General features: G+C 47.3%; 1 protein-coding gene across 1 annotated transcript in view; it reads right to left on the reverse strand.

The window, feature by feature from the left end:
* Positions 1 to 15,338, reverse strand: part of ITGA9 (integrin subunit alpha 9) — a 330,870-nt gene that overhangs the window by 10,201 nt on the left and 305,331 nt on the right. The window contains exon 27 of the mRNA XM_019647245.1: positions 7,318 to 7,437. Coding sequence (XP_019502790.1) covers positions 7,318 to 7,437 — 120 coding nt within the window. The remainder of the gene's footprint in view (positions 1 to 7,317; positions 7,438 to 15,338) is intronic.

Genomic DNA, 15,338 nt, shown 5'->3' on the forward strand with positions numbered 1-15,338 from the left:
GAGACAGTGTGAAGGGTGTTTGTGTATGTGTGTGTGTGTGTGTGTGTGTGTGTGTGCGCGCGCGCGCGCGCTTGCGTACGCACACATGCGCATGTTTGTGTGCGTTTTCTTTTTTCTTTGAAGAAGCAAGGATGGCTTCTCACAGCCTGGCTGGAGGGAAGGTGATAACCCCGGTGACCCTGAGGGGCCTGCCAAACATTACATGTTCTCTGAGCCATTTCACCGAATTATTTTGCTCAGTATTTCTGCTGGAGGTCAGAAGTTATGCTCTGAAATAAAAACCAGGAGCCCAAAGCCCACTCCAAACCAGCAGGCTCTTGGATCAGCTCCAGCTGAGGGTTCGAGGCAGCGCTTTCCCGAGGGCGGCCAACACACTCCGCAGCCTGCCTCTCCGTCACTGGTGCTGGCCTTCTGGAGAGGACTGGTCACAGGACTGCCAAGGCAATGGCACTGCCCTCTGTCCCAAGCTGTCTCGGCTTGCAAAGGGGCAAGCAAGGGAGAAGGGAAAGGTTCCTTGGCGGAAAGCAGCAGGAGAGGAGGCAGCGTTTCTCTCCTTCACTGAGTGGTGGCCTGTGTGTTTTGGCAAACTGCACGAGGGAGGGGGGAGGGGAGTGGGGGGAGAGGGAAGGAGGGAGAGAGCTGCCTGAGGCCCCAAATGAGGCTTTTTCTTCTAAATGAAAGACATCCCAGCATCTTCCCTCTCTCACCACTTGACTCCAAGGCCGGCTTACTGAGCTGAAAGCACTTCTTAAAGGTGCAAGTCACATAGGAAGTTGTTATCCCTACAGTACCTCTGAACAATTAAACTTTCTCCTATAAACAGGCCTTTCTGATTGTCTTGAAGAGGCACCAGGCCCAGGCAGCTTCCAACCCAGTCAGGAGCTTAGGGAGAGGAGAGGGAACTCATTTGGATTTTTGTGCCTTAAAAGAGTTTCATATTTCAAAGTTTTCTTCCTGCACGGTGGTTTGGCAGGCTACTGTAATCCTCGCACATAAAGTTTAAATTATGGCTCCCAGCGTCTGCTAACATCCCGGCTTTGGGAAAGCTGATTAGGATCCATTTCAGTATTTGAAGAAGGGTCTGGTTAGCTCGGGGCCCTTGCTGTGGATTTTGCACTGGAGCCAGGGCCTGCTGCCGCCAAGCATGAAAGAGTGCCCGAGATGCCAACTGATGGGCCTCGTAGAAGGCCCCGGGGTCTGCCCAGAGTCAGAGGGACAGGAGGTGGCTGAGCGCTAGGCCGGGAGCCTGGAGTTCCTCTCGGAAAAGGCATCTGATGACCGTATAAGGGGTTTCTATTTTAGTGGATGATGGGTGTGTTAGTTGCCCCACAGTGACACGAAGGAAGGGCCAGGAGCTGGTGGTACAGGCTCTTCACCTGCCAAATTCTGCTCACGTCTCGGGGCGTCCTTGGCTCATCCATCATCTCTGGTCACTTAGCTGTTTTTTCCCAGAGGTCTTGAAGACAGAATGAGGGCTGTGTTATTCACCTCTGTCCCTTTTCCCAGAGCCTGCCACCTAGTAGGGACCTAATACCGTTCGCTGAAGTCACTGGCTATCTTGCAAGGCTAATGTAAGCTGACCAGCAGGACTGACTTTCAAAGAACGCATTAGCATGGACAGCTGTCTTGTTCTGTTTTCAGTACCATGGCACGATTTGTGTTGATGGGACACATTTTGGGGAACAATCATTTTTGGCTCACGAGCTGAAGGGGATGGCAAGCAACCATCGGCAGCAATATCAGGAGCTCTTCTCAAGGGAACTTCAAGAGACATGGCTCTCTAAAGGGACGAGGACTTGACCTCGCCTACCTGTCTTCAGAGGCCCTAGTGAATTGTTTCCTGGTCAGCAGCGGCCACTGGGCACCACTCAGTGGCTTTCCTCTTGAAAGGATTGAAGGGGATTATATAGGAAATATGGTAATCAGCCAGAAGCAATAAGACCTCCCATGTAAGTCAAATATTAGGCTGGACTGCAGGCCCATTAATCAACAGATTTCTATGTGCTGGACTGGGAATGTGATATTGGATCTCTAGTCACTACACGTAATGCATCATTCTCAGGTTATAGACACAGGAATCAGAGTTGACAAGAGGGCTGCAGTTGAAGTTTTAGGAATATGTAGGTCTTCCAAGTAATCCTACATTTCATTTGCCCTCTTCAACCTCCTATAAAGTCATCACATTTAGTTCACGGTTTAAGACAGTATTTTTCCTAAAGAAGCGCCTGCCGCCAAGCTCCCTATGCACTGTAGCTTTGCCTGAAGAGGCTGCCCACTCTGACTGCTAAATGCACACATGCATGCTATACCATGGTTCACTCTTTTGTTTTCTTTTCCCTAAAGGAGCTCAATTGTGATTTTTATCTATGACATGAAAGAGAGATGAGGTTTCATCGACTTGAAGATAACAACAGTGACTTTTAAAGAAAAGATTAGGATTTTTGCCCGTATTTCTGAACATCATAAATGTGGCAGATAAAAGATGGTCGCAAACCCTCTGCCCCTCCTCCCACTGACAGGCAGGGTCTATTTCCCCTCCCTTGAATCTGGGCTGGCACGTGACTGCTTTCACCAACAGAGTATGGTGGAGCGATGCTATGCCAGTTCTGGGTCAGCCTTTAAGAGAACTGGCAGCTTTTACCATGCTCTCTCGGCACCTCTCACCATGTAAAAGTCAGACCACTCTGCTGGAGAGACCCTGAGTCTACATGGAAAGGGAGAGGGTCTCAGTGGAGTCCAGGCTCCCAGCCATCCCCACCAAGGTGCCAGGCATGTGAGTGAAGCTGCGTTGGACTCCTCAGATCAGACCAGCAACCAGGGAGATGCCACTGAATGACCCCAAAGCAGAAGAATCAGTCAGCCAAACCCTTCCTGAATTCCTATAAGATAAACCCCTGTAAGATATAATGTGTTGGTTGTTTAAAGCCATTCATTCTGGGGAGAGTTAGTTATGCAGCAATAGCTAACTGGTACGATACAAGCATCAGCACCACTAACCACCGTGAAACCCTGCTGGAGTGAATGCCTTTGGGGTATCTGCCTAATTTCCTTCTCTTCTGGGATTCACCCCCATTCCTACCCTGTCACCCCAAACTGCCATCTTGCATCTTTCTCCTGCCCTAGCTTCAGCTGTTTGGATCAGTAGGAGACATGTGACCCTAACTGGGCCACTTGGATTCTCTCCCAGACAACTCTTTGTCTCTAGCCACAGATGATAGGAGTGGACATCTGACTTGAGCTGAGCCAATCAGATTCTGTCTCCCAGATTGGGAGAATGGGGCATCAGAGGTGGCTCTTCAGTCTGTGGCTGTGGCGAGCGGTCACTGAGATGTACATTTGGAGGGACGGGAGCATCTATTTTCTCTTGGGTGTAGGGAAGCATGGAGAAAGCCAGTATGTTTTGGAGAAGAATGGTGCAGGTATGCAGAGCAGTAGTGGTAATGGACTGTGTAGAGCACAGGGAGTAAGGGGAGGAGGGGGAATACCTGCCTTGAGTTTTGGACATTTTTTGGGTCTGGAAGCACACATTTTGGGGTCTATGAGTACCCTTGCATCCTCAGAATTCTTTCTCTTGCTTAAGTGGCTGTGAATGGATTTCTGCTTTTTTGCAACTGGAAAAAATGGCCTCCATGATGCCTGAGATAAGTATGTCCAGCCCTAGAAACTGAAGAGAAAGCTTCCTTGGCTAGTGAGGTGACAGGAACGTCTTTCTGTTGACCTTCCCTCTGCTAGGCGAGGGTGACTGGGAGTGAGTCAAGCCCAGTCTAGTCTCCTGTAGGCACCCACACTCACAAAGCCCAATACTAAACTCCTCCTCATCCAAAAACGACTTCAAACCCTGCCTTCCCTATCCTGGTTAAGGGAAACCATTCATTGTCTAAGCTAAAAACAGTGAGAGACTGCTACTTTGCTTCCTTTCTGACCTCTCAAGTCCAACTGGTAAACAATCCTGCCTCTTCTAACGTGGCCCCCTCCTCTCCACCCACGGAGAGTGCCCTCGCCCCTGCCCTGCCCCCAGATCTCCCTCTGAAAACAGATCTGGTCACACCACTGCTCTGTGTACAGCCCCCTATGCTTCCCCTTGTTCCTGGTCGGCAGGGTCCATCACAACCAAGGTAGCTGATCTAATTGCGAGTCATTGACTGCTCTCCCCGGACACGCCTCACAAGTTGCTCCCCACAAACCCTGCTTATTTTCGCACCTCCTCTTCTCTCTGTGTGGAATATCCATCTGCCCTTCTTTTCCTGGAAAAGTCAAACCCAATCCAAGGTCAAATTTGAATGACACCTCATCTGTGAAACGTCCTCTGACTTTCATCGGAGGCGTCTATATGTCAAGTGCAGGGCTAAGCAATCTGCCTGGGTGACCGCTGTACCTCAAGCTAGACGTTATGGGTTCCATTTTACAGAGGAGGAAACAGGGTCATAGAGGGTAAGTGCCCCTCCTGAGGCCACACAGCTGGCAGGTTCAAGAGGCAGGGTTCCAGTCCACAGCTGTCAGCCTGCACAGCCTGTGCCCTCACGTACCACACTGTACTCCATGGTCTTTTCAGTCCCCTGGTACAGGGCTGGGGGGGCATTAATGGTGTCTTCTCAGTTTCCAGAGAAGTTGCTGCACAGTACCCACCACTCTCAATATGTCTGCAGGTCTGGATGGCCAATGGTGAGGCATTCAAGGGCAGAAAGAGTCATAATCACTGTTGTGTCCGGGTGCCTAGCCCAGTGTTTGGTTCTAAGTGTTCGATAAATGTTAGCTGAAATGAAATACTGCTCTTGGATGATACACAAAGCTGTTTTGTCCCACATGACATCATTCAACAGCTTCCTCAAAGCATTTTTAGACCCTTTTCTTCCACCTCTTTAGTAATGGCAAGACTTTGTCTAGGTTCAGTTCCCTTGACTGCCACCAGTCTGCTCTCTCTCCCAGTCCATGGCAGAGGGTGATGTCTGCCTTCACGGATCCTGGCTCTTTGGATCACACACAAATGGGTGACCTCAGGGTCCCGGCTACCTCAAGAGAGCCCAAGTTATACCTCCTGCAACCACATCCTTTATAAACAAACACAACAAAAGCAGAGCAAAGCAGATAGCAGGCGAAAACATGTGCTCAGAGATGGGGCACCCCTGAGTGGCAGAGCCGAGTGGGGTGACCAGAAGGAGGGCATACACATCATGACATAAAGTGGGGCATGGCCACCATGCTCCCCACTCTGTGTCCCTGTCTTGTCCTATGCATACAACCATAGAGAGAGGATGGCATTTCCTCTCATCTCAAGAGTCCATACAAAGGCAGAAGGAACACCCCCCACCCCGCCCCTCCCACCCCGCCCCTAAAGTCCTGCTGTCTTTTCAGATCCCAAACACTGAGCTGTCTTGTTCTCTACCCACAGACCAGAGGCTGTCTCAGCAGGAAGAAGGTGGAGAAAGGGGAGAATTAAGAATCTATCTAGCGGATTAAACAAACAACAAATTGGCAGTTTCGTTTTTTAAAAAGGTAATATCCACTCCTGGCAAATAGAGAGGAAATTGGGCACTTTTGATATACTGTTTGTGTGTGTGTGTGTGTGGGGTGAATTGGTATAACCTTTCTAGAGGGCAACTGGCAATATGTAATAAAAGACTTAAAATATGCATTTCTTTTGAGCCTGTAATTGCATTCGTAGGGTTTCATCTTAAGCATATAAAGAATGTTGTGTGCAAATATTTGGCTCCAAGGATATCCACCAATGCACTGTTGAAAGAAGTGTGAGCCCAGGAGTCACCTACATTCCAGCCTCAGAGGACTGAGTGAGTAATCTGCAGACCTCTGCAGCCGTAAGGCAGCGCTGGAAATGGGAACATGGAAAGATGTTCACAATATGGCATTCAGGGAAAAACAGGCTGCAAAACAGAACGCAGGATGTCCGAAAAGCATGGAACATAAGATAAACTTATTTTCAAGTAATATGCTCAATAAAGTTTTCTTCTGCTTCCAGGCACTTTTTCAGGTACAGTATCTCTAAAACGAAAGCAATTGGTCCAACTGTCGATCTGAATGTACAATAACAACACGATTTTCCCTGTGTATCTAGACTTCTTGGAGAAAGTGGATTTATTATACTTTTATTCAGATTAATAATTAAACCCATTGCTTTAATTTTCAAGGTACTACACCTGAAAATATATCAAGTATGTTACTGGAAAATTTAACATACTACTCAAAAATAAGTAGATGCTATGGAATGCCCGGCCTACATCTATTTTACAAACAAACAAACAAAAAAGTCAAGAAGAGAACAGTGTGCTCACCATGGTTATTTCTGGGATGTGGATTTCTGAGTGTTTTACAACTTATTTTTCTTATTGATAGGTTACTATACTTGATCCATAAATACAAATTATTTTTAATCCCAAAGAGACTAATTATTTGAATTTAAAGCATCCTTCCATAGTAATATAAGAGGCTGTTTCCACCTGCATCTGAAACTTGAAACACTGGAAAAGCAGGGCTTTGGTGTCAGGAAGTCCCAGCTACGGGTCCCTGGTGCAGTTCTAGGAGCTGGGACACAGTGGGAATGAGAACAGACCCTCACTGGGACAGACAAACCTTCATCAGTTAACCGCTCTGACACCATTATTGATGAATACAGAGGCTCTGAAGTCCAAGGACTCCAGGTCTCTGAAAGGAGAATGTGAAGCAAAAAAACCATCCTAGACTTTGAGATGAGGACACCCCTTTCTCCTTGAGAAGGTGACAAGATACAAAGGATGAGCAGGTGTTCCCTGGTGACGGAGGCGGGGCCAATCTACACTCTTGGTCACCTACCAATGCACCACCATTAGGTGGGAGGACATAGGATGCAGCTACCCAGGCAGGACTCCAGGCTTGCAGCTCATCACAGTTACCTGAGCTGTCTGGACAGAAACCTTTCTCATATTCCACAAGGGAAAGGAACGGAGTTGCTCTGTAGTTTCCTTGTTTGTTTGTTTTAAGGAAATGGTAAACCACCCGAGTTCCAGCTGTTCTCCCAACACTTCAGTTTTGGAGTTGGGCTCCCACCTTACGCCAGGAGTGATGGGAAGGCAAGAAAAAAGGGGAGTCAGCTTTCTGCTCTCCCTCTCAAGTGGTCCAATCTGCAGTTGCGAAGGGCCTCAAAAGGAGCCAACGTTCCATCTGCCACCTGAAGGAGACACCGCCCTCCCTCTGCTACACCGGCACCATGAAGGTTCTCACAGGAATGCTCTTTCTTCCAGTAGGCTTTCACCCTGGCGAGGCAGGGGGGCCGGGCATCTGATTGTGGGCATGCCACGGGGACCTGCGACCGCGCACTAGACTCACCTTCCAGAGCAGCACAGCCAGCAACAGGAAGATGAGGATTCCCACCAGCAAGCTTATGGCAATGATCCACCCCACGACGTAGCCACGGGGCTCCAGGTTGTGCAAGGCCTCGAAGACCACCTAGGAGGCAAAGCAAACGTGAGAATGTTTCCCACCGGAAGTGCCCATAGCATGATGGAGCCCAGCCCGGGCTTGACATGTGGTGTGAACGACAGCAGAAATCATTCCTTTCTAGGTGAAGACAAATGAAAGAAAACTGCCTACAAAACAGTAGTCAGTCTGGGAATGGAAATGAGGCCTCTTGGCAACACATGCTCACTGGCTGTGTGACCTTGGGTGACATACTTGGCCTCTCTGAGCCTCATTTTTCTCATCTGCAAACTAGGGGTAGAACAGCACCTCCCCATAAAATGCAAGCGGATAATGCAGGTAGACCTCCCCCGCACAGCATCTGGTGGAGCCCGCCCTTGACAAATGGAAGTGCTCCTATTAGCATCATCATTGCTGGCAGGGAGATTTTTTTTTTTTGAGGTTGTGCATGGTTGGCTACTTTTTAATTTTAATGATTTATTGATGTCTAATATAGAGAAAAGTGTACCTAGCCTAAGTGCACAACTCTCTGAATTTTTATATACTGAATGCTAAACACATCTGTGAAACCACCACCCAGATCAAGAAACAGAATGTGACTAGCCCCCCAGAAGTCCCCTTCACACTCCTTTCAGTCACGACCCCCAGCAAGGGTGGTACTACCCGACTTCTAAGAGCCTGAATTCACTTCGCCTGCTTTTGTCCTCTATATAACTGGAATGGCACTATGAATTCCTGTGTCTGGATTCTTTCTCTCATGTTATATTTGGGAGATTCATCCAGGTCATGGCATGTTTATTTTCATTGGTGTAGAGTATCTCACCATGTGAATATACAATTTATTTATCCAGCCTACCTATCTAGGGGCTCTCACAATGAGCAACCATGAAGGAGGGATACTTGGGGATGGATGGCGGTGGGAGAGAAATGGGATCTAATGTCTGTCCTCAAGAGCCCACTATTTTCTATCTGGTTTGGATGAAAGAATCTTGTCTTTAAAGACAGATTTATGCCTCTGGGTTCTTGCCCCTAAAAAGCTGTGGATAGCATTCCCTCCCACCTTCAGAATCTCTCATGGTCTCCTGTACAGATGAATTATGAGGCACCACGGCCAAGAGGTATGACCTTAGGCAACCAAGATACTACTCTCAGTTTCCTCCTTGGTGAAATGAGGGTCTGAAAAGGAAAATGAGAAGGTTTTGTGAAAGTTTCTGGCGTACAGTCGTGTAATGAAATCTGTTGAACCTTCTTGTTGATAATGAAATGCTGAGACAGGCTGTGAGCTCAGTGAGGGGTCAGCTGTAAAGTCCAGCCCTTTGGGCAACCCTGATGGCTTCTCAGGGACACCACCCGTCCCTCGGTGGCAGAAATCTACACCCCAGCAAAGCCACGCTGGAGGTCTGGTCGTGAGGCTACAGACACAGTGAAGAGTATCCACTACAGTTTAGTCTGGCCAATTCCACATGACTGCCCTGTCACATCCCCGGAATGTGTGCTTCTTCTTTTGTTTTTAGTGATGCCATTCATCTTCTTGGACGTGTGCTTGATGCTTTGGCAGAGATGATTCCCACACATCACGACTCTAATAAACTCATTTGGGGGTGATGATCTGAGCATCCCATGGTGCTAAGAGGGCATATCTTAGATAAAAACCCAAAGGAAGGAATGAAAGCATGGACTTCGGAGAGAGCCAAGAAGCATTGACAAGCAGGTCTCGTCTCCACCACTGAAGAGCTAGCAATCTTGGTCAAGTCCCCCTTTCTCTAAACATCTTTTCTCTTCATCCTCATGTTTCCATCTCCAGTTCAGATCTGGTCTTTTCTCACCAGCACAAAAACCTTGGAGAGGCCTCCCTGCTGTTATCTTTGTAAAACGTAGGTCTCATCATGTTGCCTCTCAGCTCACACTATCCATGGCTTCCCTTTATACTGAATATTATAATTCAGGGTACCAGGATCTGTACAATCTGGCCTCCATGGTACCTTTCCAGCCCTTGGCGGGACATGTATGCATTCGCATTCTGGTCAGCTGGCGTCATCTCCCCTGTGAGTCTCCTGCCTGTGGTCTCCTGCCTCTCGTGGGCTGCTTTTTTGCTACCTGGAATGCTCCTCTGCTCATGTTCATTTGACATACTCCAATATTGCTCATCTTACAAATGTTCCTACCCTTGGATCCACTGATTCTGTCCTTGAAAATTTGCCCAAAGGTAAGAAATATAAAATACAGAAAAAGTTTTAAATTCAAACATGTTCACTGCACAATTATTTAGATAGGTGCAGGCATTAAAATATCCTCAATGTCTAACAATAGGGCCATAAGTAAGAAAATGCTGATTAATCACAAATTAATCACTATTAAAAATGGTGATGATAAACCTGGCTGTCAAAGTATGATTTTCAAAAAGTTAAAACATGACTCTCATACAAAAATACAGCAAATACACATTAAAGACTTTTAAAATTCATTTTTGAGGGAATCAGGGGATGGCAAAGCTAGTTCAAAGAAGGATCTGAATATACGTGTAGTCATTGAAAAAACAAAAAGAATTTTGAAATCAGATACAAAACTGGTTAATACCCGAGAGACAATAAACTATATAACCATTGGGATTATATTTTCTGCCAGACAGAAATCAGTTTCATCTTTTCTGGGAAAAGTCATTTATAATTTACCAGTCTTTTATGGGTTAATATGTATCTTCACAGAAGCTGGGCCCTGGATTAGGCAGGCCTGTGGGACCAGGGCTGTTCTCACATTTTAACGTGTACAAGAATCACACGAGGAACCTGGATACAATGCGGATTCTGAATCAGGGAGTCAGGGTTGGGGCCTGAGATCCTCCAAGTGAAGTGAGTGCCTGACGATGCCCATGCTGCTGGCCCACGGACCACACTTTGAGTAGAAAGGGGCTAGCGAGTGCTCCGGGGCGCCGTTGAAGAGACATCATCTTTTTGCCTGATTTCCAAGTTTTAAATAATCTTGAAAACATGATAACAACATGGGAGAAATAATAACTATTATAATGAAAAGTGAAAAAAATCAGGACATCAATTTAATATACAGAAGACTTCAGCTTTGCAGCCAAATGATAGGAAACTTTTAAAGTCAGTAGGGGGTTTCTGAGGTTACGGGTATTTTTCTTTCTCTTTTCTACTTTTTACTATTAAAAACAAAATGTAACTGAGCATTTAAAGCCAAGTGAAAAAAAAATTAAAGAGAGCAACTCTGCTCCAACACCTTTTCTTCCAAGAAGCCTGACCCACGTCTCTCTTTTCAGCCTAATTAATCATTCTCGGAGCTTTGGAAACATGGACATTCTCAACCTCTTTTAGCAGCGAAAACCTACTGGAGTGTCCCAATGTATAAAGTAGAAAAAAGCGGGGACTCCCTGGCTGTAAAGAAGGTGGGCAGTCAGAGCCTCTCCTGCTCAACCCCCTTCCCAAGCCTGTCTATCACTCTACCGCAGGACCAGCGGCCCCTGAACTAACTTGAGGGAACCCAGGGCTCCACAAAGCTTAGTTTTAAAACCACAGCGAGCATTTCAAAGTCCCAGTTTTAAGCCCTTCCCACTCTGAAAGGTAATGATGTATCTTCCTGTCAATGGGCTCCAGCAAACTGAATTCTTATAGAACAAGAGCTCGAATGCATGCTCTCCTGTCCCCTCAGTCCAGGTGGTGATTCATTATGTGATTGATGAATGAGTACATTAATAAAGCCAATGTCGTTTCTGCCATAACGTTAGTTGACGCATGGATGATTTAGTCTACAACAAAAGAGATGATGGGATTTGAAGCTGCAGTCTCTGAGTGTGCCTCTCTTCTCTCTACTTCAAAAATGTATCTGCAAGTGTTATTTCTTTGGGGAAGAGTCCTGGGCATCCATCCATCCGCCCATCCACCCACCCATCTCTTGGTCCATCCATTCATCCACCTGTCTATCCACCCCATCTGTCCACCCATCCATTTGACAAATGTATGCGTTGCACCTATTGCCAAGGACTGTGGAGACTCATTGATAAATAAAACAGGCAGTCTTTCGTTCTCAGAGCTTTCAGCTTGTAGAGAATACTGGCCAATTAGATACATATGCAAAATTATAACTCTGGAAAGTGCCACAAGAGAGAGAGGTTCCCGGTTATAAAAGGCCGAGATAGGCATGGCAATCAGAAAGTTTCTTGATGAACTGCTTGAGCTGCAAGTTAAAAGGTAAGCAGAAGTTAACTAGTCAAAAAAGGGAGGGAACAGGTTAACAGCTCACTCAAGAGTGCGAGCTCTGAGCAACAGCGGTTTGATGCCCCACCTGAGCTGAGCTGCCAATAGGTGGCAGGATGGCTCAGCTGAAAAAAAAAAAAGGGGGGGGGGAGGGAACATTATTCCAAGGAGAAGGAACAGTATGTGTAAAATCCCTGTGACAGGAGTGAGCTTGGCAGGGGTGAGACATTACCAGTGGACAGTGAGGTTGGAGCAAACATACTGAACTAGAAGCCAGAGGAAGATATTTAGGATGAGGCTGGAGAAATGGGACGGGCTGGAGGCCATGTTAAGAATTATATGCTTTATCTTAAGAGAAATGGGAAGCCAATGAAGGGTTTTAACTAGGGGAGTTACATGATTTGCATTTTGCAAAGAGCACTTTAGCTGCAAAACGAATGTAGGAGAACTTTCTGTGAGGATTCAAGGAACAAAGAGCCCCAGTATGAGGACTGCAGAGGAATTGGTTTCCCCAGGGCAGATCCATGCTTCTGGTATGAAAAGAGATAAAAGGTTGAGGATGAGGGGGAGTCTGCTTTTAGAGGTGGTAGGAGGCTGACAGAGGAGGAACGCACAGTGTGATGGGCGAAGGGGGATGGAGGACGGCCTGCTGTGGACTGAAGTTGGAGGGCTTCTGTGTTGGATGCTAACTAACAAAACACAAGAAAATAGGAGCAGGAGGATGTGCTTCAACAGAGCCCCTGAGGACATCATCAGGCTGGGGCGATAGCATGGCCCAGACACTGATATCCTGCCTGCTGCTGCAAAGTACAATGCACCAGGAAGCGACCAGGAGCCAACGTCCAGTCTGAGGCAGCTGGTGAACTTAAACCACAGTGCTTGATTCATTTCTGTGTTTCTGGAAATTTCTATGTTCTTACCATTGCAAATATGCCTAATGTCATAGGTGGAAATGCTCAGGTCTCCATAAGGCCTGAGGACATGACCACAAAGGGGAACACCTGGCCCAGGTCTCTGCTGGACAAAGGGCCTTCAGTGCTGGGGGGACAGTTCAGTCAGTACCACACCCCCACCCAGGGGAGGTTCAACTGGCTAATGGTCAGTTACGATAGCAAGAGGCTCTCCACAGTCAACATCACACATGCCTCACAGAGGGAAGGAATTGATGAAAAGTGAAACGTGGACAGAAAAGAGCATCTGGAACAATGAGATGATATTGTCACCTGCTTCTGATTCCACCTATAGCCTGTGGAGGTGTGGGGGAAGGCCAGGGTTGTGCGGGCGGGGAGAAATGTTCTCAGGGGAACCATGTCTTCAATTGCTCTCAGAATGTAGCCTTCAGAAAGCACACCAGCTCAGGAGGAGCAGGGGGGCTTGTGGAGACGACATCAATGAACAGAAAATAAACTGTGCATTTGGCAAGATCAACGCTGCAAGTCTGTGCTGTGATAAACAGATGTCAGCCATGCCCATGCCTGCTGGGTGCCGGGTTCCAGCAAGTCCTTGCTCTGTTAGAGTCTGCAGAGGGATGAGGTGGGCCAGTGCTCACTCCTTTGTTGCTCACATTTGTTGTGAGCTTACTGTGCTGAGAGGTTGTGTATCTACTACTCCCGATAATCCTTAGGATCTCTCTTTAAAGGGAGGAGAAGGCGATTCATTTACCGCAAGCTTTCGAGGGTCCTGGAGCAGCGCTAACTCTCCTCTTGATGAGTAACTTGCATCTGATTAGGGACTAAGACACAACGGGAAGTGCTCCAGAAGCAACAGACCACTAAGTCTGAACATGATGTGTGTCTGAGGACACCAGAGCCAAAGGTTGCTGTTAAGATAAAGGGCCAGCTGTTTACCACCCAAGACTGTGATTCCTACCACCTGCTCTGAAGGATGCTCTCACTGTGGGTGGGCGCAGGGCAAGGGACAGCACAGGGCAGAGAAACCAAGGATTAAGGAAGACTTGGGGCTTGCAAATGGGCAGGCCTGGTGGCCAGTCCTGGGCCTCGCATTGACAAGCTGTGCACCTCAGGCTAGTCGTCCCCTCATCTTCTGGAGCCTCAGTTTCCCCAATTGAAAATGGGAGTAATAACACCTACTTCACAGGTGACGTGAGAGTGACAAGAGCTAATTACATTAAATGCCCAGCACGTTACAAGAATGGAACGTATCCGAACAAATCTAAAACAAGGAAGTCATTAGGCACAATGGGACATGGGCAAGCACGGTGAGTAGATCACCCAACGTTTGAGTGCAGACGAGTCCATCTGTGTCAAACACTGTTGGTTCTCTGCCCAGCTCCCTTTGGGTCCATCTACCAGTTTGCGATGCACAACCCCCAGCTCTTGTATGCTTTCACTTCTAATGGATGGCATTTTTTTTTTAGAGGCCATGTTCCCCCAGGGTGCATCAGGAGAGCATGAAGTACCTTAGGGCTTCCTATCTGGGGCAGTTCCTAGCTAATGGCTGACAGGTACAGAAGTTTGACAGCCTAGCTCCCTTGCTCCAGGGTGGACAAACTTGGAGGTGTTATTTGTTCTCCAGAGTTCCCCACAAAATCAGGCTGAAGCCAGGGTCCCCTGCAGTCTTCCCCTCACTTCCCTTCTTCTCTTTCCCTATCCTGTCTCCTCACTTCTTTCCCCATCTCAGCGGGGGCCCTTCCTGAATAAACTACCTGCGCATACATCCTCATCTCAGGGTCTGCTTCTTGAGCTCTAACCTAAGACCCCACCTGACTTCGTCTGGAGGGCCTGACCTTCCCCTGTTCATTGAGCACACTCCTTGAGTACTTGTTCAGGGGTCACTCCTTCCATGCAGCCTGTCCCAACCTCTTCAGCACAGGCATTCTTGACACATAACCATGCTGTGCGCTGTGTGTGTGTGTGTGTGTACATGTGTACATGTGCAGTGTTTACCTGTTGGTGCTGTGAAAGTCTTGAGGGCAAATTTTTTTCTTGTTCACACTTACTGGTGACACAATTCATGTCTAGTGAAAGAATTGGCTGGACTAGACAGCAACCTTATCCCAAAACATAACCTTCCATAGCCGTGGTATTCCCGGGCTTTATAGAGGCCCAGGGTTGAGTGAGCGAATGCAGAGACCATCAAGGGAAAATGAAGATTAAAAACTGGGGGAGCTCCAGGAACCCTATCTCTCATTCAACAAAGCATATTCTAATTTAGGAATAGATTCTCTTCTTTAAAAAATAGCAACGGTGATGATAATCATGATGATGACTGGAAATCATTGGTTTAGAGTAAACTGACCAAGACTCCTGAGGATCTGGGGAAGGGCTTGTCCTGTATTTGTTTCATCCTGTCCTTTGCCATCTCTTTATGCAATGAAAGACACTATTAACTGAATGCCCAGGTGGACGCAGGCAAGGGGCTTTGCATCAAGACGTCATTTGATCTCCCTTAACCCTTTAGGACAGATATTCCCTACATGTGACTAACAAAAATTGCCACATCTTTACTGCTATAAATCTACCTGCCCACTTCTATCTTCTTTGCTCCCATTGTCTCTTACCAGGTGACAGTCACAACCTTCTAACTAGCCTCCATATTTCCACCCTGCACCCCTACAATCCACTATACACACAGTAGCCTGTAGTTTTAAAAGAATATTCATTGGGTTAAGAGCTCGCTCAAGAGTTTGAGCTCTGAGCAACAGCGGTTCGAGTCCAGCCCGAGCTGAGCAGCCGCTGAGCTGCCAACAGGTAGCAGGAT

The sequence above is a fragment of the Hipposideros armiger genome, unplaced genomic scaffold (genome assembly GCF_001890085.2).
Source record: "Hipposideros armiger isolate ML-2016 unplaced genomic scaffold, ASM189008v1 scaffold_109, whole genome shotgun sequence".
Taxonomy (NCBI): domain Eukaryota; kingdom Metazoa; phylum Chordata; class Mammalia; order Chiroptera; family Hipposideridae; genus Hipposideros; species Hipposideros armiger.